The sequence below is a fragment of the Pteronotus mesoamericanus genome, unplaced genomic scaffold (genome assembly GCF_021234165.1).
Source record: "Pteronotus mesoamericanus isolate MK-2021 breed Mesoamerican mustached bat unplaced genomic scaffold, CSHL_Meso_final contig_90, whole genome shotgun sequence".
NCBI lineage: Eukaryota > Metazoa > Chordata > Mammalia > Chiroptera > Mormoopidae > Pteronotus > Pteronotus mesoamericanus.
The window spans coordinates 19,860,887-19,886,532 of NW_026555277.1; the positions used below are offsets into that span (position 1 = coordinate 19,860,887).

Here is a 25,646-nt window from a genome sequence, read left to right on the forward strand (position 1 = left end):
AATGTGAATCCAATATAGCCATATCTTCTGAGTCTTTGCAAATAAGTATGAAGCCTAGTCTTTGTTGGAAATATCTCACTATTTAAATTTTGCAATTTATTCAAAACATTTAAAATATAGTGTGAGCCAACTCTATAGGAGGCAAACAGAACATATCTGAAGATCCAGTTTGCCCACAGACTATCAATTTTTAACCTCTACTTCAAAGGTTAACATGCATTTGGCAGTATCTACATATACATATGCATATAAAGTCAGAAGATACTTGTGCTATTCTGCCTTCATCCTTAACCAGTTGTATAGTCCTGAGCAAAACCAGGGCATTTTCTGAACACAAGTTTACTCATTTGTAACCTCAGAGGATTCTTGTGCAGACCAAAAAGTAATGGATATGAAAACTCTTAAGAACTATTACATGATACCAAAAAATCTAGTTATTGTAATCAAATTATATTGACTTAAAACTTTGTGACCCTAATAATTTTTTGATACTTAAAAAAATTATTACATTTTGACTCATCCTGAATTTTTATACATAGGATTAAGACTGGTGAACTTCTTACAGAAAAACATGACAATAGTTTCATTGACTTATTTTGGGTGGCTATTCAGTGTAAGATTTGAATAACTTCTTAGAGTAATTAATGGATTTTAAGGAAATATAATGATCACTCCAAGCATATGAAATATATTCTATTTCAAAACATCTCTTTCTCTCACTCTCTTTCTCTCTCTTTATTTTTTTCTGCAAGCACCTTAAAGGCAAAGGTAAGCATCTTCTCCAATTGCTATTCAGTACCTAAATGTCCTTCACACAAGTTGCTCAGATTGGCTAGAACACAATACTGGAATTCAGTAGATATTATAGAGGTTAAGTCAAATTACATTAGGTTTCTTGGGTGAGCTTTTTGTGAATGGATGACACCTACTGGTATAAACGGAAAATCTTTTTCTTTTAAAAAAAATAAATAAACGTTCATCTATTAAGCCAAGAAAAAAGAGAGAGAGAGAATTATATCCAGCAGAGTCCAACACTGTCAAAAGTGTAATTGCCAGAGATACATATCAAGGATTTCATGAAATCATGAGAAAATGTTCATGACACAGTAAGTGGAAAAGCAAGTTATATGTATTACATATATATGAACTTAATGGTTAAATTGTTATATAAAAATTTACAAATAAAATTATATAATACCATACATAAAAACTATATGTAGAAACAATTCAAAGGATAGGCACTGAAATATTAATTTGTAGTATTACAAATGATTATTTTTCTTTTGTGTTTTCTGTACTTTTGAATTTTTCTCCTATGACCATGTATTGTTCCCATAACAAGAATAAACACAGTGTGTGCACATGTGTGTTTATGTGTGTTATGTGACAGTTTTTTTCTTTCCTAAAAGTTTTATAAAATTATCTTATACATGATGAAGCAGAATACCTAAAGCACAAAGGATGCAAGTGATTAAAACTACTGAATTAGGAAACAGAAACAAATTATAATTAATTAAAAGTTCTGTTTTTATTTTAAAAATCATTAACTGGAGCATGCTTAATTATGGGAAACTGAGGAATGCACCTAAAATTTGAAGGCCCGCTGATATTTTTCAATAGTCTGAAACACATTTAAAAGAAATATGATAAACAACAACATTCAAAACAGCAACATTTTTAAAAAGAGGATAAACATTGATCAGATATTGATTCTGATGTGACTGATTGCCAAGAAAATCCAAAAAATAATGAACTAGAAAGGCATTATGACAATTAAGGAAATTTAGTAAGGCAGCCAAGAAAAAAATAAATATTAGGAAAACCAAAGGAGATCTAAGATAACAGAAGGAGGAGATCCAAGCTGGTGTTGGAGTAGGTAGAAGCTACACTAACTGTCTCCTAGGACAAAACTGGAATTACAATTAAATTATAGAAAATCATTCTGAATAAATAACTGAAGACTAGCTGGAGAGAAGCCTTATATCCAAGGACTTACCAAAGAAACCATATCAGCACATCAAGATTGGTAGGAAGTATGGAGGCACGAGAGGGCTGGCTGGGCCCTGAGCAGCAGCAGCCTAAATTCTGACGGGATATTTCAAGAGCTGGGGGTTCCCCTTGAGAAGTGCGGGATATAAACCCCAAGCTGCGCTCCTTAGCCTAGAGCATCAAAGCCAGGAAATAAGCCCAAGTAACATCCAGCTGTGAAAAGCAACAGGGTTTCTCTCTACTAGGGAGGGACAGCTAGAGACACAGACAGCCTCTTAAAGAACCAACACACAAAATTTGGTTTGCAGGCACTTACCCTGGTCTCCAGCAGAGGGATGGAGCCATGTGAGGAGAGTCTGGGGTTAATGGCTGTGGGGAGAGAGCTGAAGGGTCAGCCTCCAGGATCACTGTGCTGAGTCATTCCTCATACTGCAGAAGCCATTTTTCTCAGACAGAACACTCCCCTCCAAGCAGCATCAGCCTTAGCTACAGGAATCCCTCTTGTCCCACCCTGTGGAGCTTAAGCCCTGCTGCTGAAGTGTACAGCAAGAGGCTCTTCCACTAACTAGCATAACAGACAGCCCACAGACGGAAGAAGATCTCTGGGAGCTTCAAGACTTTCGATGACCATCTCCTGGGCCTGGTGCAGGTAAAATCTAGCCTTGGTGTGCACCTTCGTTCTTTCTGCACACACCCATATTTACCTTTGCAGAGTCACCTAATATATAGAAACAAACACAAAGAGGAAGAAAAATAGAAGACAAAGAAACAGGCCCCAAATGAAAGAACAATAGAATTCTCCAGAGAACTAAATGAAATGGAGGCAAGCAATTTATCAGACATAGAGTTTAGAGTTTACAAGGATACTCAACAGCATAAAAAAAGACATAGAAACTAAACAGGACCAGTCAGAATGAAAAATACAATATCTGAAACAAATAATACATTTGAAGAAATAAACAATATTAGATGAAGCAGAAGATCAAATCAGTGATTTGAAGGACCAAGGTAAAAAGAAATGCCAAAGCAGATCAGCAAGAAGAAGAAAGAATTTTAAAAAATGAGGATAGTTTAAGGGACATTTGGGACAACATGAAACGTAATAACATTCACATCATGAGGATACCGGAAGGAGAAGAGAGAAAGCAAGGGATTGAAAACCTATCTGAAGAAATAATGACTAAAAATTTCTATAACTTAGTGAAGGAAAAAGACACACAAGTCCAGGAGCACAGAGAGTACTAAACAAGATGGACACAAAGAGGCCCACATCAAGACACTTCGTATTAACATGGCAAATCTTAAAACAAAGAGAGACTCTTAAAAAGCCGCAAGAGAAAATCAGTAAGTTACCATTAAGTGAGCTCCCATAAGATTGACATCTGATTTATCAAAGAAACATTTCAGAGCAGAAGGGATTGGCAAAAAATATTTAAGGTAATGAAAAGCAAGGACCTACAACCAAGGCTACTTTATCCAGAAGGGCTATCATTTAAAATGAAGGTGAAATAAAGAGCTTCCAAAACAATAAAAGGCTAAAGGAGTTTTTTACAACCATACAAGTATTGCAATTAATGTTAAAGAGCTTTCTCTAAGAAGAAGGGGAAAAAAAAGAATAAAAGGGGAAAATAGTTATAAAATAAAATAGCAATAAATATGTATCTATAAACAATCACTTTAAATGTAAATGGCTTAAATGCTCTAATCAAAAAACATAAGATAGCTGAATGGATAAAAAATAAGACCAATATATATGCTGTCTCCAAAAATAAAATCCCACCTCAGAACAAAAAATATATACAGACTAATAGCAAATGTATGGAAGAAGATATTTCATGTAAATGGAAAGGAAAAAAAAAAAGCTGGGATAGCAGTACTTATATCCAACAAAATAGACTTTAAAACCAAGGCTATAGTGAAAGACAAAAAAAGGCACTACATAATGATAAAGGGAACAATCTAAAAAAAGGATATAACAATTGTAAACATTTATGCATCCAATGTAGGGGTGCCTAAATATGTAAACCAAATCTTGACAAACATAAAGGGAGAGATGGACAGAAACACAGTCATTAATAGGGGATTTTAGCACTACACTGACTTCAATGGATAGATCTTCCAGACAGAAAATCAACAAGAAGATAGCCGTCTTAAATGAAACACTAGATCAAATGGATTTAATTGATATCTTAAGAGCATTTCATCCCAAAGCAGCAGAATATACATCCTTTGCAAATGCACATGGAACATTTTCTAGGACAGACAACATGTTAGGACTCAAAACAAGTCTCAAAAAATATAAGAAGATTGAAATCACATCAAGCATTTTTTCTGGTTATAATGCTATGAAACTAGAAATCAATCACAAGAAGAAAATTGAAAAATGCACAAATACATGGAACCTAAAAAACAATGAATGGGTCAACAATGAAATCAAGGAAGAAATTAAAAGATACCTTGAAAGAAATGAAATGGAACAACTATAAGCCAACAGATCGGACAACCTGGTAAAAATGCATAAATTTCTAGAAACATACTATCTTCCAAAGCTATCAGGAAGAATAAGAGAATCTGAACAGACAGATTACACCTATTGACATTGAAGCAGTAATCAGAAAACTCCCAACAAACAAAAGCCCTGGATAGGATGACTTCAGAGGTAAATTTTACCAAACATTCTGAGAAGAACACCTATTCTTCTCAAATCATTCAAAAAACTCAAGAGGATGTAAGAGTCCCCAGTTCACTTTATGAAGCCAGCACTATCCTAATTGCAAAACTAGATAAACACAATACAAGAAAAGGAAATTATACACCAATATCCCTGATGAACATAGATGCTAAAATACTCAGCAAAATATTAGCAAACCAGATATAGCAATACATCAAAAAGCTCATATACCATGATCAGGTGGGATTTATTCCAGGGATGCAATGTTGGTACAATATTCTCAAATCAATAAATGTGATTCAACACATAAAAAATGAAGGATAAAAACTACATAATCATATCAATAGAGGCAGAAAAAGCATTTGATAAAAATTCAGCACTCATTTGTGATTTAAAAAAAAAACTCTCAGAAAAGTGGAAATAGAGGGTTTAGGAAATACCTAAACATCATAAAGGCAATATATGACAAACCAACTGCCAGCATCATACTTCATGGGCAGAAACTACAAGCTTTTCCCTTAAGATTGCAAATAAGACAGGGATGTCTACTTTCTCCTCCTTTATTCAACATAGTACTGGAATTCCTAGCTACAGCAATCATACAAGAAGAAGAAATTAAAGGCATCCAAATTGCAAAGGAAGAAGTAAAATTGTCTTTATTTGCAGATGACATGATACTGTACATGAAGAACTCTAAAAATTGTACCAAGAAACAACTAGAACTGATAAATGAATTCAGTAAAGTAGCAGTATACAAAATTAATATCCAGAAATCAATTGCATTTTTTATGCCAATAATGAATTACCATAAAGAGAAATTAAGAAAACAATCCCATTCACAATTGCTTCAAAAAGAATAAAATACTTAGGAATAAATTTAACCAAGAATGTAAAAGACCTATACTCAAAAAATTATAAGACATTAAAGAAAGAAATTGAAGATAATACAAATAAGTAGAAGCATATACTATATTCATGGATAGAAAAAATTAACATCATTAAAATGTCCATACTACCCAAAGTAATCTATAGATTCAATGCATTTCACAGAACTAGAACAATGATTTCAAAAATTTATATGGAACCACAAAAGACTCCAAAAAGCAATAATGATCTTTAGAAAGAAGAACAAAGCTGGAATAATCATACTACCTAATATTAAGCTATACTCTAAGGTCATAGAAATCAAAACAGCATGGTACTGGATTAAAAGAGACACAGAAAGCAATGGAACAGAATAGAGAGCCCAGAAATAAATCCACACCTTTACAGTTAATTAATATTTGACAGAGGAAGGAAGCACATACACTGGACAAAGAGAACTTATTCAATAAGTGATGTTGGGAAAATTGGACAGATACATGCAAAAAAATGAAAGTATTCCACCTTCCTATGCCACATACAAGAATAAATTCAAAATTGATTAAAGACTTAAATTTAGACCTGAAACTATAAAAATTCTAGAAAACATAGGCAGTAAAATCTTGGACATTGCTCGTAGCAATATTTTTTCTGATATATCTCCTCAAGCAAGGGAAACAAACAAAAAAATAAACAAATGGGACTATGTCAAACTAAAGAAGTTTTGCACCGCAAAGGAAATCCTCAACAAAATAAAAAGACAACCTGCTGAATGAAAGAAAATTCACCAATATCCAAATGATAGGGTATTAATATCCAAAATGTGTAAAGATCTTATAAAACTCAATACAAAACAAAAAACAACAATCAATCCAATTTTTAAAAAAATGAAAAGGACCTGAATAGATGCTTCTCCAAAAAGGACATGAGAGGGAGCATTGTGGGTAGAGGGGTGGAGCAAAAAAGAAAAAGGACTCATGGACACGGACAACAATGTGTTGTTTGTGGGCAGAGGCTAGGTGGAGGTGAAGGGGGTATAAGGGGGGTAAATGCTAATGGAAAAATACAATAAAAATGAACTATTAAGAAAAGAAAAACCAATAGTTTATACGTCAGAGGAAAAATGAGTAGTTATAAAACTATAAGGAGGCAGTAACAAGGGGTATACATAACCTATATCAAAAAAGCTACAAAAGGGACATACAAAAGATTTAAGTAGATAGAAATTCACACAATGCTTCTGGAAGACTCTCTGTTATAAAAGTATTAACCCTCTCTAAATTAATTATAAATGTAATGTTTTTCAAACCAAAATACCAATTGGATTTTTCAAGTTTGAGACTCCATCCAAATGATCCAAGAGTTCTTTTGAAAGAATAAAGTTGAGAATAACCTAGGCAATTAATGGACTGGGCATGTGAAGTGACAACAGGGTTGAGCCCTAAGAATGGGTGTAAGAATGAGTTAAAACAAATATGAAATCCAGAAGCAAATCCACATAACAAAATAATTTAGTAAAATGATAGATACATAGAACTTCAAGTCAGTGGGGGGAATTTGTACTTTTCAGTAAATAAGGAATTAAGAATAATTAGTCAACTATTTGAAAAAAATTAAGTTAGAGTACCATGTTATACAATACAGTAAATATAGCAAAATAAAATTCATGATTCAATATTAAATGTAAAAAAATAAAACCATAAAATAATTTGAAGAAAATTCAAGTTAGAAAAGTATACCCCAACTGCTTAGAAGGATAAATTCCTTCATAGTTATTTCTTAGGTTATTTTTTCATTGGTATCTTTTTATTTTCATCACAATTGTGTGTTATAAAAAGTAATAAAGTCATTTTTGGAAAAATAGACAGATAGCTATTTGCCTATACTCAGTGTAAAGAAAGTATCCTACACCAAAAACAAAGAAAAATAAAAATTTGGGGGAAGAATCAAGATGGCCGAGGGGTGAGTGGAAGTCACACTGACCTCCTCCCAGGACCAACCTGGAATTACAACTAAATTGTGGAGAAATGACCTGGAACAAACAACTAAACAATAGCGAGAGAGGAGCCTTATAACCTCGGAGACATAAGAATCAGCTTTAGTGCAATCTAACCAGTAAGGAGTGCAGTAGAGACTTGAGAAGGCGGGGTGCCCACAGGAGGCAGCACCAGAAAGATACTGAAAAGGCCAGTTGGATCCCCTGGAGAAGAGTGGGATCTAAACCAAAAGCAGGGATCTCTAGCCCACAGCACCAGAGCCCAAAAAGTACACAGATATCAGCCAGCTGTGAAAAGTGGCAGGGTTGCTCTCTGCCAGAGACAGGTGTCTGGAGATGCAAAGAACTGTTTAAAGAGCCAATGCATAAATTTTTATTTGCAGCAATTTAACCCTGGTCTCCAGCAAAGTCAGGGCAGAGTGGGCTAGAGACGCCTGAGGAGATACTGGGGAAGGAAGCTTTGGGGAGAGAACTGAGAGAGTAGCTGGTGGGATCCCAGTGCTGACTCATCCCCCATGCGGCAGCAGCCATCTTGCTCAGGCAGAGACCACGCCCCCTGAGCAGCACCAGCATCAAAGGACCCAATAGCCCCTCCCCAAGGTGGGATTCCACCCCACCCTGTGCTGTCTAAGCCGCCTTCTGAGTACAGAGTGGCAGCCACAGATAGTAGATCCCTTGCTAAAGGGAGTGCACAGAGGTCTGGAGACACTTGAGGAGAGACTGGAGATGGAGGCTTTGGGGAGAGAACAGAGAGAGTAGTCGGCAGGATCCCAGTGTGGACTCCTCCCCCATACAGCTACAGCTAGAGAGGACCCAATAACCCTGCCCCCAGGAGGGACTCCGCCCCACCCTGAGCTGTATAAGACAGCCTGCTGAGTCCAGAATGAATAGATTAACAGCTGAAGGAGAAAGCCACAAACAGTAGATTACTGGAAGTCTCAAACAGACTGCCTAAGGTCAGACAGGGACGACATCTAACATCAGAGGCAGATCCAGAGAGTAAAAACAGTGATCTCCAACCATAGAAGTTCACACCACAAAGTCAGGACATCAAGACAGATCAACTTAAGAATCAGAAGCAAAAGAGAAGAGTCTCACAAATAATGGGAAGACAAAGAAATAAATCCCACTCGAAGGGAAAGGAGGAATCCCCAGAAAAGGAACTAAATGAAATAGAGGCAAGTAAACTATCAGATATTGAGTTCCAAACAACAGTTCTAAGGAAGCCCAATGAGCTCAGTCAGCTCAGAGAGAATTACCAAAAACTACAGGGAAACTATGAGGAACTTACTGCAAATTATATCAGCATGAAAAAGGACATAGAAACTATCAATAAGAGGCAAGAGGAAATGAAGAATACAATTTCAGAATTGAAGAACACAGTAGAAGAAATCAAAAGCAGGCTCGATGAAGCCGAGGATTGAATCAGCGAGCTGGAGGACAAGGTAGAATAAAGCTCCCAGAAAGAGCAAGAAAATGAAAAAAGACTCAAAAAGAATGAAGAGGCATTTACAGAAATGCAGGACAACCTGAAACATAATAATAACCATGTAATAAGGATACCAGAAGGAGAAGAGGATGAGGAAGGGATAGAGAACCTGTTTGAAAAAGTCATGATGGAAAACTTCCCTAATCTGAAGAGAGAAAAAGTCACACAAGTCCAGGAAGCACAGAGGGTCCCATTCAAGAGGAACCCAATGAGGCCCACTCCAAGACACATTGTAATTAAAATGGCAAATATCAAATACAAACAGAGAATCCTAAAGGCAGCAAGGGAGAAAGAGGTAGTAACATATAAGGGAGCCCCAATATGGCTAGCAGCTGACTTCTCAACAGAAATGCCAGAACCCAGAAGGCAACGGCAAGAAATATTCCAAATAATGAAAAGCAAAGGCCTGCAACCAAGACTGCTCTACCCAGCAAGGCTCTCAATTAAAATGGAAGGTGAAATAAAGAGTTTCCTAGACAAAAGAAGGCTAAAAGAATATACCTCCACCAAACCAGCATTGCAAAATATGTTAAAGGGACCTCTTTAAGATGAAGAAAAAGTTTCTATGAATACCCACGTCCTTTCAGAGTTGCCAATACTTGATATTACCAATATTTTTAATACTAATTAATCTGATTGTGACAATGATGTTATTTTATTTGTTACTTTACTATTTGTTGAAACTAAACCTGTTTTTGTATATTTCTTGCCTACTTCTATTATTTTTTTTAAAAAAACTTTAAATGACTTTTTGTTATTCTTTATCCATTTATTGATTAAAGGTTTGTAAAACTTTTTTCCCTACAAAAAAAAACCCCACCTATTAACCATGTTTTAAATGTGTTGCAAATACTTTTCTATTCTATTCCTTGTCTTTTACTTTTTTATATGTATATTACTATATAGTTAAATGTTTAATATAGTCATATTATCAATATTTACTTTATAGCTTCTGGGTTTGAATATTTTACCTCAGGTCATGAAAAATATTAGTTTTCTTTTCCTCTAAAACTCCTTAGATTCTACATATTGATTTTTAACTCATCTGAATATTTCTTGTCTAATGTGCGAAATAGGGTTCTATATTTGTTTTATTTCAAGTAATGGTGGTCCGTGCACCTTATTTGTTGAATAAGCCTTATTTTACTCATTAATTTGAAATATCAACTTAATCATTATTACATTGTCAGACAGATATATACATTTGTCTCTAGAATGCTCATTATATTTCATTGATCTGCTTGATTATTTCTGTACAGGTGTCATGTTGGTTTAATTGCTGAGAATTTATAATGGTTTTAAATTTTTTTAATAATATTTTATAATTAACTTTGACATTTAAAAAATAAATAAAATCAATCTGCATTTAAGAAAGAAAGAAAGAGAGAGAGATGGAACCCCTACCTTTTGCAACAACATGGATGGAACTGGAGAATATTAAGCTAAGTGAAATAAGCTAATTGATGAAAGACAAATACCATATGATCTCAATTATTAGTGGACTCTTCAAAAAAAATAAACTAATGAACAAAATAAAAAATAGGCACAGAGATATGGAGCAAACTAAAAGTGACCTGAGAGGATGGGGAAAGAGGACAATGGTGGAAAGAAAGAGAAGGGACCAGATAAAGAACATGTATGAATGACCCACGGGCATGGACAACAGAGTGGGAATTGACTGCGGGAATGGGGGGGAGGGTGGGATGGGTGGAGGGGGGTAAAGGGGTAAAAACTGAGACAACTATAATAGAATAAACATGATTTATAGATTAAAAAAATTAAAGAAAAAGAAAAATTTTTTAAAACCTTGATAAATTAAATTTATAAAAACTCACAAATTGCCATGCACTAAAAAAACTAATATTAAATGTCAAATGGTGAAGGCATAAAAAATATTAGCAACCTATTTACAGCAAAAGACCAATGTGATCAATATATAAAACATCTTACAAGTCATTCATAAGATGAACACTCTAGACCCAGCAATTCCACTTCTGGGAATACATCCAAAGAAGCCCAAAACAGTAATTTGGAAGAATATATGCACTCCCTATGTTCATTGAAATGTTATTTACAATAGCCAAGATTTGGAAGCAGCCCAAATGCTCATCAGTAGATGAGTGGATAAAAAAGTGCTGGTATATTTACACAATGGAATACTATGTGGCCTTAAAAATGAAGACCTGGAGATTATTATGCTAAGTGAGATAAGCCAGTCAAAGAAAGACCAATACCTTGTGGTTTCACTTACATGTGGAATCTAATGAACAAAATAAACTAACAAACAAAATAGAAACAGACTCATAGATAGAGAACAGGCTGACAGCTATCAGAGGGGAGGGGGTAAGGCGGTTAGGTAAAAAAGGTGAAGAGATTAAACAATGAAAGAGGAAAAAAACTCATAGATAGACAACAGTAGGGTGATTACCAGAGGGAACTGGGTAGGGGAAGGTAAGAGAGATGGAAGGAGATTTGACTTGGGGTGGTGAACACACTACAATATGTAGATGATGTATTATAGAATTATACACCTGAAACCTATGTAATTTTACTAACCAATGTCATCCCAATAAATTCAATACAAATAAATAAGTAAATAAATAAATACATACATACAACTTCTTAAACAGATGTATTCTTAACTTTGAAAATTAGATAAAAGGTCTAAATAGGTAATTCACAAAAGAAGAAAGGCAGAAGTCCAAATCCACATTAAGAAAAAAAAAGTTCAAGCTCACTAGTAAGCAAGGAGAAAGGAGATACACAAAACTATGCGATACATTTTTGTCCTACCAAGTTGGCAAAAATATTTACATAACATTTCAAAGATATTAAGTAATATTTAAAAAGTATTAAATGATATCTAAAAGATATTAAGTAAAATCTAATGTTTGGTTCTGGTAAGGAAGTAAGTAATGGCATTTTTATCCAAAGCTAGTAAGAGTGAACATTCATACAACCTTCTGAAAAGGAATTTGATAATAAATATCAGTCTTACAGCACATCACAGAGTCTCCTAATCAAGCAGCACCTTCCTAGGAGGCCTGCTCTACCACTTAATTATACATTTCAGACAGGGCCCCCACTGAAGCTCCAATGGACCGCAAATCCATATACGGCTATGCATCTACATTGTAAATTATGTCTAAATGAACTCCAAACATCCAGATTTTTAAATCTGCTTTATACCTATTTGGAATCATCCAAATGATTGAATGAATTTTATTCTTTTAATTGTTTAGTGTTGCATGGACAGCCTAAGCAGTAATGTGGCAGAGTATGTAACTATTTTACCTTTGAAAGTTTGTGTTGGAAATAGCCTCAGGAAGGTATTTATAACCCGAAAGCAAATAATAGCAGGACAAATAGAAATTGTAATAGGAACTATTCTGCTTTCCTTCCCAGACTGACTGAAGGAGGTCTTAGAGTATAGTTAATGCAATGCAACTTAAAGAGATATAAGAAACTTGAGCCACTTTTTAAAAAATTAATTTATTTATTTTCCCAAATACATTTGTCTCTGCCTTCCCCCCACCACTTTCCCCTGCCCCCTCCTCCCTCTCCCTCCCTCAATCCTTCCCCACTTTGGTTTTGTCCATGAGTCCTTGCTATATGTTCCTTGACTTTCCCCTTCCCTTTCTTTTCCCCCACCCACCCCTCCCTTCTTCCCTCTTGTCTCTGTTGGTTTCTTTTTCTTTCAGTGTTGCTGGTCTTATTTTCCTTGCATCTTTATTTTGTTGATTAGGTTCCACTTATAGGTGAGATCGTATGGTATTTGTCTTTCGCCCCCTGGCTTATTTCGCTTAGCATAATGCTCTCCAGTTCCATCCATGCTGTCGCGAAGTTTAGCAGTTCTTTTTTTCTTTCTGCTGTGTAGTATTCAATTGTGTAAATGTACCATAATTTTTTGATCCAATCATCTACTGATGGGCATTTAGGCTGCTTCCAACACTTGGCTATTGTAAATTGTGCTGCTATGAACATTGGGGTGCATAGGTTCTTTTGAATTGGCATTTTGGGATTCTTAGGGTGTAGTCCCAGCAGGGGAATCACTGGATCAAAAGGCAGTTCCATTTTCAGCTTTTTGAGGAAATTCCACACTGCTTTCCACAATGGCTACACCAGTCTGCATTCCCACCAACAGTGTACTAGGGTTCCCTTTTCTCCACAGCCTCGCCAGCACCTGGTGTTTGTCGATCTGTTTATGATGGCCATTCTGACTGGTGTGAGGTGGTATCTCATTGTGGTTTTGATCTGTATTTCTCTGATGGCTAGTGATGCCGAGTATCCTTTCAAATATCTCTGGGCCCTCTGTATCTCTTCCTTGGAAAAGCGTCTGTCCAGGTACTTTGCCCATTTTTTGATTGGATCATTTGTCTTCTTGGAGTGGAGTCGAGTGAGTTCTTTATATATCTTGGAGATCAAATCTCTATCTGATGTATCATTAGCAAATATATTTTCCCATACAGTTGGCTCCCTTTTCATTAATTGCTCCAGTAGACTTGTTGATAATACCTTTTTTAAAAAACCTAAAATTAATGCCTCATATTCTTGTGGATGGCCTATATCTACATTTTACATTATCTCATCAAATAAGTGATATTCTCTACAATTGACAGGTGGCTTCTATTCCCAAGAAAAAAATGCCAGCCAATGGCCTATATGTAACTTTATTTTTCTGTTAACAAATGTATTTTCAGCAGTGCTAATTCCCCTACCCCTGCAGTGCAACACTAAAGCACAGACCAAACCCAGGCCATCCAATAGCAAATAAGATATGTAGACCTCAACGTAAAGTAATATTGACTTTAAAATCACAGAGAATATATTATTCAGGAATTTCTATTATAAGTCACAGAAACCCAGACTGGCTTAAGAAAAGAAATCATGAGTCATGCAACTAAAAGTTCAAGAGAACTTCAGGTACAGCTAGATCCAGGAATCTACCATTACTGGTGTCTCCTTTCTACTCTTTTCTGTTTTGGCCTCACATTGAAGCAGGTTATTTCAAGGAACTCTGGCTTTATATCCCCCCACCTTTGCAACTGTGACAGTTTATAAAAAGAATACACTGCATCAGCAGAAGTCCTATGTCTGATGCCATATATTAATGGGGCACATGCCTTTTTCTTTTTTTAAAAAAAATAATCTCTGTGGCAAAAAAGATGCAGAGTCCTTGATTGCTGTTACCTGTGGGCTCCATTCTTAGAGATCTATGCCCCAGCCCAACACCATGAACTAAGAGATGGGAAAATGTGGCCCCCAAAGGAAAATCAAGGTGCTGTTATCAGAAAAGAGGAAAAAGAACACCGGGCAGACAAAAGCGGCAGAAGTCTGCAAAGACGGGAAAATGTTTCCTTCATCTTGACACTGGGGACCAAATAAATGTTCAAGGCACAGTATGAAAACTCATTGTGGTAGGATGTAGAACCAGACATTTAGACTAAATCTCTGACAGTGATTAACAGGAACTTTCTCTTAGTCATTTCATCATTCAAAATAGAGGAGAAAATGAGAGCCTAAAATTAGCACTCATTGTTAGTTCCAAGGCCTTGAATAGTTACCTCATTTGCAACAACAACAACAAAAAATGAAACACATTGAGGAGAAGGATCTCTTCCACTCTGCTCTGTGCTTTAGGAGGATGAACCTACTGACCACATCAACTCTGTCAGCTTCTGGCTTCCATTAGCTTTCAGCTGTGAGAGCTCTCCTGGGAGAGTGCAGGGCAGGAAGAAAGTGAATTTGAGTAGTAATTCCCTGGGCCTCCCTTCAAAACCATAGCTTCCGGCAGAAAGCCTTCTCTCCCAGATACAGCTACTCCTACAACTCTGTCTGGGTTCTGGTAACATTCCCTCTCCTTGGCCTTCAGGTCTAGAGGTGGAATGGCTTCCTTCCGCTGCTTGCCCTGGTATGTTCCTCCATCTCATGCTAGTTTTCTTTAAACCTGCTTATATCTTTCAAATAATCTCTTTATTAAACTTCCTTCAGTTATTCCTGCTTGAGTTTACTGCCTCTTTCCCTTGAAGAGGGAAAGTCCCCCATAGATGTAAGGACCGATTTTGTAAAGGGATTAATTGTAAGTGCCTGGCTGTATGTTAATTGTTAGTTCAGCAGTGAGGCAAGGAAAAGGGCTCCGTCTCACCCCACCCCTCGCCTATTGATCTATGCATTGATGAGTGAATTTCCTTTAAGTGGAGATAAAGCCTTTCATTATGCTTTATAAAGAGGAACATAACACACAAATCTCTCTGGCTTAAAATTTCTTCACTCCAGGAGAGATTGCCATCAGATTCTCTCTTGAGAGATAAGACCGGTGATTGAGGGAGACAGAGCAGTGAGGCAGAGTCTGATAAGGATAAAGAAAATGGTGACAATACAACGAAGGATCCAGGGGGAATAAAAAACTTTGTGTACCAAAAATAGGCTTTTTCAAATTATAACTTTAAAGACTAACTTTAAAACTAAGCCTTTCTTCTCTTGCAGCCTAGAATAAATGAGGCTACCCATGGTTAGGGACTGAATTGTTTCTCCCTGAAAATTTGTATGTAGAAGTCCTAGCCACCCTCCCACCTCAGGACTCAGAATTTGACTGTATTTGGAGACAAGACCCTTAAAGAGGTGAGTAAGGTAAAAATGAGGACATTTTTGGATTAGGTGGACTCTAATCCAATATAACTGGTGTCTTACAAGAAGAGAATATTAGGATGGACATGCACAGAGGAGATATGATGTGATGACATAAGAAGAAATTAGCCATGTGGCCTAAAAAGGGATCCATGAGGCATTGTTCTGGGTTCCCATCATAATATAAAGAGAAATGTTCACAATGCCCAGAGACCTTGATGCCCTGCAAATAGAGGAGGATGTCCACATATTCCTTGCAACAGGAACACATTTGGTGCCACCAACTTTGACTTCCAAATAGAAAATATATCTACAGCAGGAAGAGTGATGGCATCTTCACCACAAAGAGAACCTGAGAGAAGCTTCTGCTGGCAGCTCGTGCCATTAATCTGGCTTGGATCTCAGTCACAGTCTGTCCTCCAGAAATAGTGACCAGCAGGCTGTGCTGAAGTTTGCTGCTGCCTTTGGAGCCACTTCTATTGCTGCCACTTCACTTCTGAAAACTCCACTAACCAGGTGCAGGCAGCCTTCTCGAAGCCATAACTTCTGGTGGTTACTGAGTCCAACCAAGACGAACTGCCAGCTTATCACAGATGCCTTAAGTTAACCCACCTACCAATGCCCTGTGTCACAAGTTGCGCCTCTGCACTCTGTGGACTTTGCCATCAAGTGCAACAACAAAGGAGCTCACTCAGTGACTCTGATGTGGTGGACGCTGGTCCGGGAAGTTCTGCACATGCGTGGCCCCATCGCCCAAGAGCACCTCCAGGAAGGAGGCCACGCTAGATCTCTCCTTCCACGGAGATCCTGAAGAGATTTAAAAGGAAGAGCAGGCGGCTGCTGAAAAGGCTGTGACCAAGGAGGAGTTTCAGGGTGAAAGGACTGCTCCAGCTCCTGAATTTGCTGCTACTCACCCCACAGTTGCAGACTGGTCTGAAGGCGTGCGGGTGCCCTCCGTGCCTGCTCCGCGCTTCCTGCTGAAGGCGGAGCGCTCAGCCCGGCGCTGAAGACCGGTCTGCAGCTCCCACTGCTCGGCCACTGAAAGTGTGGGAGCAACCACTGAGTGGTCTTAAGCTCGTCTTAAACAGAACATGGAAATTCGGTTGATGAAAAAATAAAGTTCCTAAAAAATCATTTAATTAAAATAAAAGCTAAGGATTGAGGCCTGGAATAGAGCCTTTCCTCATGGCTCTCAGAAGAAGCCTATCCTGCCAACACTTTGATCTGGAACTTAGAGTGTCCAGAATTGTGAGAAATTTCTGTTGAATAAGCCAGCCAGTCTGTGGCACTTTGTTAGGGCAGCCCTAGCAAACTAATATACCCTCCCCGCCATGTTTTCCTGGAAAAAAAGACTTTTCTTCCAAATCCTCCTCCACCATCCAAGAAAACCAAATCAATCCACTGTTTCAGCATCATGAAGCTGCAAATTTCACATATAAATCCTAAGAAGAGGTAACCACTTTTAAAAATCTATCCATTTGTGTATGTCATTAAGTCCATCATTCTGGACAAAAAAATTGCTAGTGCATTTATATCATAGCCATTTTTCCAAATTAAATTATGGTTGGTCTACTGCTCATCCTACCAAATAATAGGACAAAGCTCCATTCCTAAAGCAAGGATTTGGCCTTTTAGGACTTAACTTGTTTTCTCTCCTCACACAATGCTACTGTACAAGGATCACTGAGCAAAGAGGAACGTCAACTGATGTGAAGAGAAAGAAATAAAATAAAGTAAGATGAGATCCCTGGAATGTTGAGGTTGGTTCCATACCTAACCCATAAGTGTTACTTCAACAAAGGTTGTTTGTAAAGCCTTATCTAAAACTTCTGGATCTCCTTCATACCCTGACCTACCCAAAACTCCTTAATTGGCAGGATTTGCTTGCTGAAAATTGGTCTCTTCAGTGTGGTTTTTGTCAGTGCATTACATGAATAAGGAAATTTCTATCTAAACAGCAATGGAAAGCAAAGCAAAGAAAGAGCCCCACACATTTATTTTTTTCTCTCTAGAGGAATAAATACTGCTGGGATACCTCCTCCTCCTATTGCAATTATTAAAAAGTAATAGAATTCTCCTTTGGTATTTGTGCTTGGGAACTCATTGCCTTAGAAATAAATATAAAAGCATCAATTAGATATGGGACTGATTAAAAAACAATGAAAATCAAAAGCAAATTGCTAACATTTTAGAGAATTCAGCCTCAGAAATGGAATAACATATATGACAGAAACCCCATTAATGGAGTCATTTGTTTCACTGTCTCATTTTAGTTCCAAGTTCCAGAGTTGTTCATTTTTATTTAATTTAGTGAGGCTCCATGTTCTTAACAATAATTTCTAGGAGTTTTTCTTTCAACTACATAAAATTAGAAGTTTTGCCACATTCTTAAATGTGATATTTATTACACCCCCTGCCTAGGCATGTTTCCAATAAAATACAACTTGATTTCAAAGCACAAAACCTGGATTCTCTTCACAGACTCTTGTTGGCTCTAAATTCTGTTGGAGCAACAGTGCTTCATCCAGAGGGTCCACCTGCCTGGTGCAGAAACGGAGATTTGCTTCTGGAACCAGGCCTTCTGGATTTGAACCCAACCTTCTGGTCTTACTAGCTGCTGGCCCGTAAGTAAGTCACGACTTCCAAGTTTCGTTTTCTCATCTGTAAAATGAAGATAATGACAGTGCCTGCCTCATTCATTTGTTGTTGGAATTAGATAACACAAGTTAAGTACTTCCACTAGTATGTAATACAGTTTATTTGCTCAGCAAGTATCAGCAACTGCGGGTGTTAAGGGAGCAGGGAAATAGCATGAGTTCTCACCTTTTATCTGCAGGCCTCAGGTCTACCTCCTGCAACACTTAAACAGCCAATGAAAGGGCTGGGAATGCCTGTGTGAATCAGGGGGTGACCTACGCGGTTAGCTGGTCAAACCTCTAGCTGTCTTTGAGGGGCCCTAAGCTGGGCCTGTGGTGGCGCTGAGGTTTTGTGACACCAGCATTCTTAGTGGGTTTTGTTTTGAATAAGCAAAGAGTGAATTACCTTTTAAAAAACCACTTCAGACTTTCTCTTGCTTGACCTTTAAGATTTAGTAAATATTTAAAACTATTTCTTATTATGTGTGCTCAAAAACTGAATATAAAAAGATGACTGATATGAAAGGTAAGAAAGGAGAAGAGTCCATGAAATGAGCTAAAAGCAAAATGACATTATTTTCAGATCTGAGGTGAAAACTTTTCTTATATTATCTCATAATGGGAAAACCTTCAGCAAATCTTTAATTCCTGTCATAATCCATCTATAACAATGGTAGAAGAGAGAGAAAATTACTTTTGCCCAAATCATTTCCAAATTGACGGCCTTATTTGATATACTTAGTTTCGCACTGACAGTGTTTTCCTTAAATACCCCCAGAATTTGATGCAATAATATCCTTCAAGGACATAAATTGTCCAAGCCAGATTCTAGAAGTATCATTTTGCTGCCCTTTGGTGCATAAGATAAGAAAAACTATGTGTGCCATAACCTGGAAAACTCACTTACCTGCTCCAAGGAAGCCATGGGAAATGTTTCCCTCTGTGGAGAACAGTACCCTCCAGTTGCCCAGAATTTGAACCCAGAAAGTGTTAAAGTAAGCTCAAAGGAATTTTTAAAAAATATCCAGGATCCCCTTTTAAAGATGCCAAAGGAAGCAGAAATCCCAAGGATTCAGAAGCTGCATCCTGATCTATCAGATGTCAGAACACAAAAAGTCAGAGGTGAGCAGTGATTGACAGGTGAAGAGAGTCAGAACTTCAGCTAAAGGGTGGGACATGAAAGAGAAAACCATGGGTGGGAGCAAGAAAGCATCACCAGGGAGGAGGAATAACACTTGAAAGGGGAGAGAGAGACTACCAGGCGGAAGAGAGGAGAAAAGCAATCTCCCTAAGAAAAAATTTAATGAGGGAGATAATTTATCGAATCACCCTTTTCTGCCTCCTCAGACTTAATTGTTTTCTTAGAGGTTTCTTTAAGGGCACATATCTGAAACTGAGAATTGATCTCAAGTTCCCCAAATTTCGAACATTCTTATGATCACTTGATGGTTTGGGGATGGGGGTTGGTTTTGTTTTCGTTTCTGTTTCTTCTATTTCCCAGGTCCACTTGGTTTACAATTATCTTAATATTTTTATTTTTATTAAATTTGTTCCCATATTTATATTTTTAATTAAAACTTAAATAAATTAATTTTATATCAGTAATTAAATGGAGAGCCAGTATTATTTTCCACAAATAAAAGGTGATGGCAAAAACAAATGGACTAGAAACAAGTAATGTTTTCAATTCTAGCCAGGGAAAGAGAGAGTTTGAGATTAGCAAACGTTGGGGAGGCACTAAGATATAAGAGCACTAAATGAGACCTGATTTTTGGTATAATCAAAAGGAATGAAAGAGAATTGAAATAGGAAAAAAAATATTCTCACGTTCCGAGTGAATGTAATTTAATGAAATGTGTAAGTACCACCTGAAATCATTTTTCTTACACGCCTCTTAAAACTAGTGGTACTTATCCCACACTTCATTTTTTTAATTTTATTTATTTATAGAGAAAGAGAGGGACAGAAATATCAAGGTGTGAGAGAGACATCATCAGTTGCCTCTCGCATACCCCCAACTGGGAAGCTGGTCTGCATCCCAGGCATGAGCCCAGGCTGGGAATCAAACCAACAACCTGTTGGTTCATAGGTCAGTACTCAGTCCACCAAGCCACACCAGCCAGGGTTGTTTATCCCACACGTTAGAAAGTACTGGGGCTGTGAGCACCTCACTCCCCCAGAAAGGACCACACTCTTTACAAATTAATACATGTTCTCATTAGACCAGCCAGCAATGTTATAAGACTTTAGCTAACCTGAGCTCTCCTCCTCCCAGGAGTTAATCACCTCTAGGAGTTCTAAGGAGGAGTTCTAAGGGGAAGGCCCATGGCCAGAACTGGGAGACACATTACTCCAGAGAAATGCTAACAAGGAGTCAATGGATCCCTGGGTAACATCCCATCACTGCATCCACCCATGTTCTGCCCAGTGCAGCAGCCTCAAGACACATGTGGCTACTGAGCAAATCGAAATGTAAAATACACCAGATTTTTGAAGACAATACAAAAAAATGAAATCCACTATTAAGAATTTTATGCTGATTACATTTTGAAATGATAACATTTGGGATACATTGGGTTAAATAAAATATATTCTTAAAACCAAATTCACTTGTTTCTATTTAATTTTTGAATTATTTTATTTTGAACCAATTTTAGACTTACTGAAAGTTGCACAATTGTATAGAATTTCCATATACTCTTCAGCTAGCTTCCTTTTAAGTTAATATATTATATAACCTCAGTACAATGACCAGAACCAAGAAATTAACATTGATACAATCCTATTAACTAAACACCATTCTGTAATCAAACTGTACCACCTTCATCCACTGGTGTCCTTTTTCTGGTTTCAGGATCCCAGTCAAGATATCACATTGAATTTAGTTGTCGTGTTCCCTTAGTCTCTTCCATTCTATGACAGTTCCTCAGCCCTTTTTTGCCTTTCATGATCTTGATGGTTATAAAGAGTACTTATCTGTGATCTTACAGAATCTCTCTCAATGTTGGTGTTTTCTCATGGCTGGAATGAGGTTATGGCTTTAGGGAAAGAAAAATCACAGCTGAGAAATGTCCATTTCAGTGCATCTTTTCAAGAATTTTATGATGTCACTATGTCTTGTTGCTGCTGATTTTTACTTTTATTTAACATGGCTACTGTAAACATTTTAATTACATACATGGTTCACAATACTATTCTATCAGATAGTGCTAGTTGATACCATTCATAAAATAATAAGCATGTGACTTAAAAGAGCATGTTCATAACAGAAATATATGTATTTAATTATGTTTTTCTACGCTGTTTTGACATTTTCGCCTTTTAATACTAGTAACAACTAACATTTATTGAGAACCTACTCTATGCCAGATTCTTTTGTAAACACTTCCCTCAATTATTAAATCACTTAACCCCTAAACAATCTGATAAGATAGATGCTGTCATTATCCCTGCTTTGCAGCCAAGGAGACTGAGCAGCAAAGAGATTGTAAGTTCCACAAGGTCCCTCGGCTTGTTAAGTGGCAGATCCAGAATTCGAACAGAGCGAAAGAATTCCAGAGCCAGGGTCTACAACCACTAACTACACTTGTTTAAAGCCACAGCACCAGTTAATTCAAATCCCACAGCTCAAGCTTTCTCAACAGTAAACTCTGTTTTAGTTTTTCTCTTTTTCTACATGATATAGAGTGGGAAAATTGATATTTAAGCTTCTGTACACTATGCTAAGAATTCAACACATGTTATTTCACTTAGTGGTTATAACAGTTCCATTTTACTGATAAGAAAACTAAGGCTCAAGAAAATAGCAACTATCAGAGGCTGGGATTCACATATTTTACTCACTCTCTCTCCATTATACTCTACATTCTCTAGTTGGCTCAAATGCTTACGTCTTTCATTTCATCAGATTTTAATGTTTAATATTTTTAAACAATCAGTGCAATGCTATAGAGATTCTATCCATCAGCAGGTTTTAGGAAGGAAATGGTGTCACTTTAGTACAAAGTACAAAATGGGTTAGGCTCCAAGTATGGAAAACCTAGTCATCTGTGTAGGCAATATACAGTAACTCTTAATTAGATAGAACGTCTAATGGAGAAACCAGAGTATCTGACCTATTTGTAATTATCTGGGATAATTATTTTTGCAAGTAGCACCAATACTTAGCCTCCATAGCTTGGGAAGTGATTATCAAAACAGAGCTGCCTGTGGTTGAATACAAAATCCATTGTGCTCATCAAGATGCATTCCAGTGGCTGAATGACAGAATCTTCTTTAATAAAGGAGTAGAACTGGGCACCACTTCCTGGGACTGTGCTGCTTAAGTGGAGAGAGACAGAAACGTTGCCCAAATGAAATATTCTGATGGCTCCTGAGACTAAAGCAGAAGGACACAGTTGTTTCTCTTTCTTCATTGAATTGCCTCACAAAAAGTAATGAAGTGATTAAAAAGAGTTCTATATAATTAGACATACTTGGAGTGGTGGACGTAGCTAATATTATTAAATGTTAAAAAAAAATTTAATTTTTCTCTTAAGTTTCCTGCTTTGAAATCTCAAGATTACATCCCAGAGCCTTCTACAGTGCCCAAATTCAGCCACTAGGGAGTGCTGCTGAATCGTAATTCACACAAAATTCACAACTTTAAACCGCTTTTGTTTCTTCCACGGTGGGGGATGTGGTTCATTTCATAGGCAAGTGCGCAGCGCAGTGTAAGGGGCAAGATTTTGGGAAGAAAAAAAAAGAAAAACCACCGTTTTAATACAGGCCCATAGAGCAAATTTTGTGAATTCCTGTATTGCCATCAGAAGCAAGCAAATCTCAACAAGAAGAGATGAACTCATTATTTCTTGTAGTGATATCCTTCCTTGAATTACTCTCTTGAAAATATTTTGTGTTTGCACTGAAGGAAATGGCCGCCTTTGCAGTTTTTGTCTTGCTTTGCTTTGGGGATTAGTGAGAGAGCTTCACCTCAGACATCTGAGAAGAAAACTGAGACCTCCTTGGAGGGTCGTAATACCCCAGAGAGGGCAAGAAAGGCAACTGAAATTGATATACATCCACCAGGCTCATCTTGGTCACATTCCCACATCCTTTGACTGCAAACACACCTTATTGTCCACCTGTTGAGCTCATCTGACCAGCAGTAAATCTGTACCCCACAGAGCAAGATGAGTAACTTGAAATAAAATGCGTATCCCCACATGCAAGAATGAAACAAAAAGGGGAGGCAGAGGCTGCTGAGAACAGGTCAAGTCCCTGGTGTCCACTGGGATATGTCATGAACCACTTGAAGAGACTGGACAGTCAGGAAGCAGGTATGACCCAGCTCACTGAGAACACACATTCTGAAAGTCCAGGACAGGCCCAAGTAAGGTGTATTATTACCCTTGTTTTACAGCTGAAGATTGGGATTACACAGCTCATCAAAATACGACCCAAGTCACACAGCAGACAGAAGCCAATTGACTTCAAAGCCTGTGCCCTTTCACCGTACTCGCCTGTTCCTACCGAGTGCTTTCAGTGTACCAGGCACTCTCCCAAGTGCGTCACATGCACCATTTCATTTACACCCACGATAGGTGTAACAGATAGGTACTGTTATTATTTCCATTTTAAAAATGAGGCAATTGAAGCACAGAGAGGTTAAGAAACTTGTTCAAGGAAACAAACATACTGAGGAAGTCAGGGGGCATGGATTCAAAACCAGGACATAGGCTCCAGAACTGCTGCTCTGAACCAAACTACAATCCAGGGTATCCTCACAGCCCCTCCTCAAGCTCTCAGGCATTGGCTGAGTTATGAATTATCAGGCCAAAACCATGACTGCCAAAAGGAAAATAAAACAAGTTGCTGTCCCTGAGCAGGGCATGAGATTAAGTGACACTTCTTTAGAGCCGGATTCCATGTTTAGCACTTGTATACAGCAAGGGGGAAGAAGGACTTCCCAAAACTGGAATTTATTTATAAAAATTATGTATTTTATTTCAAAAAATGTGTTTAAACTTTAGTCACCTTCAAAGTACTCTCCATTTGATGCAATACACATATTGAGGCCTATTTTTCCACTGCTCAAAACAGTTTCTAAACTCATCGATTTTGATGCCTTTTACTGCTTCTGCCATTTTTTTTTTTCATCTCTTCCATGTCAGCAGAACATTTTCCTTTGAGGACTTTTTTCATCCAGGGAAACAAACAAGAAAAAGTTGCTCAGTGTCAGATCCAGTGAATAGGCAGAGTGGGGTGCCGGGGTCATGAGTTTTTGGTCAAAAACTGCTGAACACTCAGGTTGGTGTGGGCAGGTGCACTCATAAAGCACCCATCACGAAATGGGCAGATGCATTGAAAGAGTCTTCACAAAAATTTACTGAAGGTAAACACACCATCTCACAACACTACCAGCTGGTACACTGATAGAGACCGGTTCCTAGAGCACTCACTTAGCAGGGAATGCCTGTACTACAAGGGGCCCACTCTCCGGAAGATAATTCTGGTTAGTTTGGGAGGGTTCCCCCTCTCTTATATGATATCATTTGTTTCTCAAAATATTCCTGGGACAGAGGAATAATTATCCTCATGTGCAGGTGGAAAAACGTGTACTGGAGAGGTTACTTAACCTACCCAAGGACGTACAATTAATAAATAACAGAGACAAAACTAAAATGTAACATCTGTTTAACTTGGAAGGATTTCCAAGTATTGTTGTATGAGAAAAGCAAATTCTAAAACAATATAGGAAATGAACATATGTAAAGAATTACATAATTATGGAAAAAACATGGAAGGCTACATCTTAGGTTGTTAGTTTAGTTTATAGAAGAAAATATGGTAAGAATGTAAAAAGTACATATACCACACATTTTTGCATCTATGAAAATTATACATGTGTATAAGTAAGTGTACCTATATATAGCTATAAAATTTATACAGAAGTTACAGTAAATAAAATTAAATAATTTAAATTAATTAATAGATATTTGATTAAATTCAATAGTCATTTCTAATAAAAGCTCTTAATATACTTTATTCTTATGGATGTGTCTTTCTAATCCTGGATTGTTAACAGAAATAAACAGTAAGCATTACCTTTAAGACTGAAACTCAGGATGCATTCAAATTAAAGTCAAAAACAAGGCTAGGAATACAACTATTTTTCTCTGTTATTCAACATTATTCTAGAAGTTCTAGTTAATGTAATAAGTCAATGTAAGAAAAGGAAATGAGGGGTGAAAGTGTTAGAAAAGAAGTGTTTCACATCTCAATTCCTTTTGTGCTAATGATTGTGTTATAAAAGAATATATGTATATACATCAAAACAACAATGCCTTTACATGACATAAGTCCAACCCTACACACCATTTTTAAATTGGCAAAAAT

General features: G+C 37.2%; 1 protein-coding gene across 1 annotated transcript in view; it reads right to left on the reverse strand.

Annotated features, from left to right (window-relative positions):
• ICOS (inducible T cell costimulator) overlaps nt 1–25,646 on the reverse strand; it is a 59,838-nt gene that overhangs the window by 20,630 nt on the left and 13,562 nt on the right. The window contains exon 3 of the mRNA XM_054586123.1: nt 16,548–16,671. Coding sequence (XP_054442098.1) covers nt 16,548–16,671 — 124 coding nt within the window. The remainder of the gene's footprint in view (nt 1–16,547; nt 16,672–25,646) is intronic.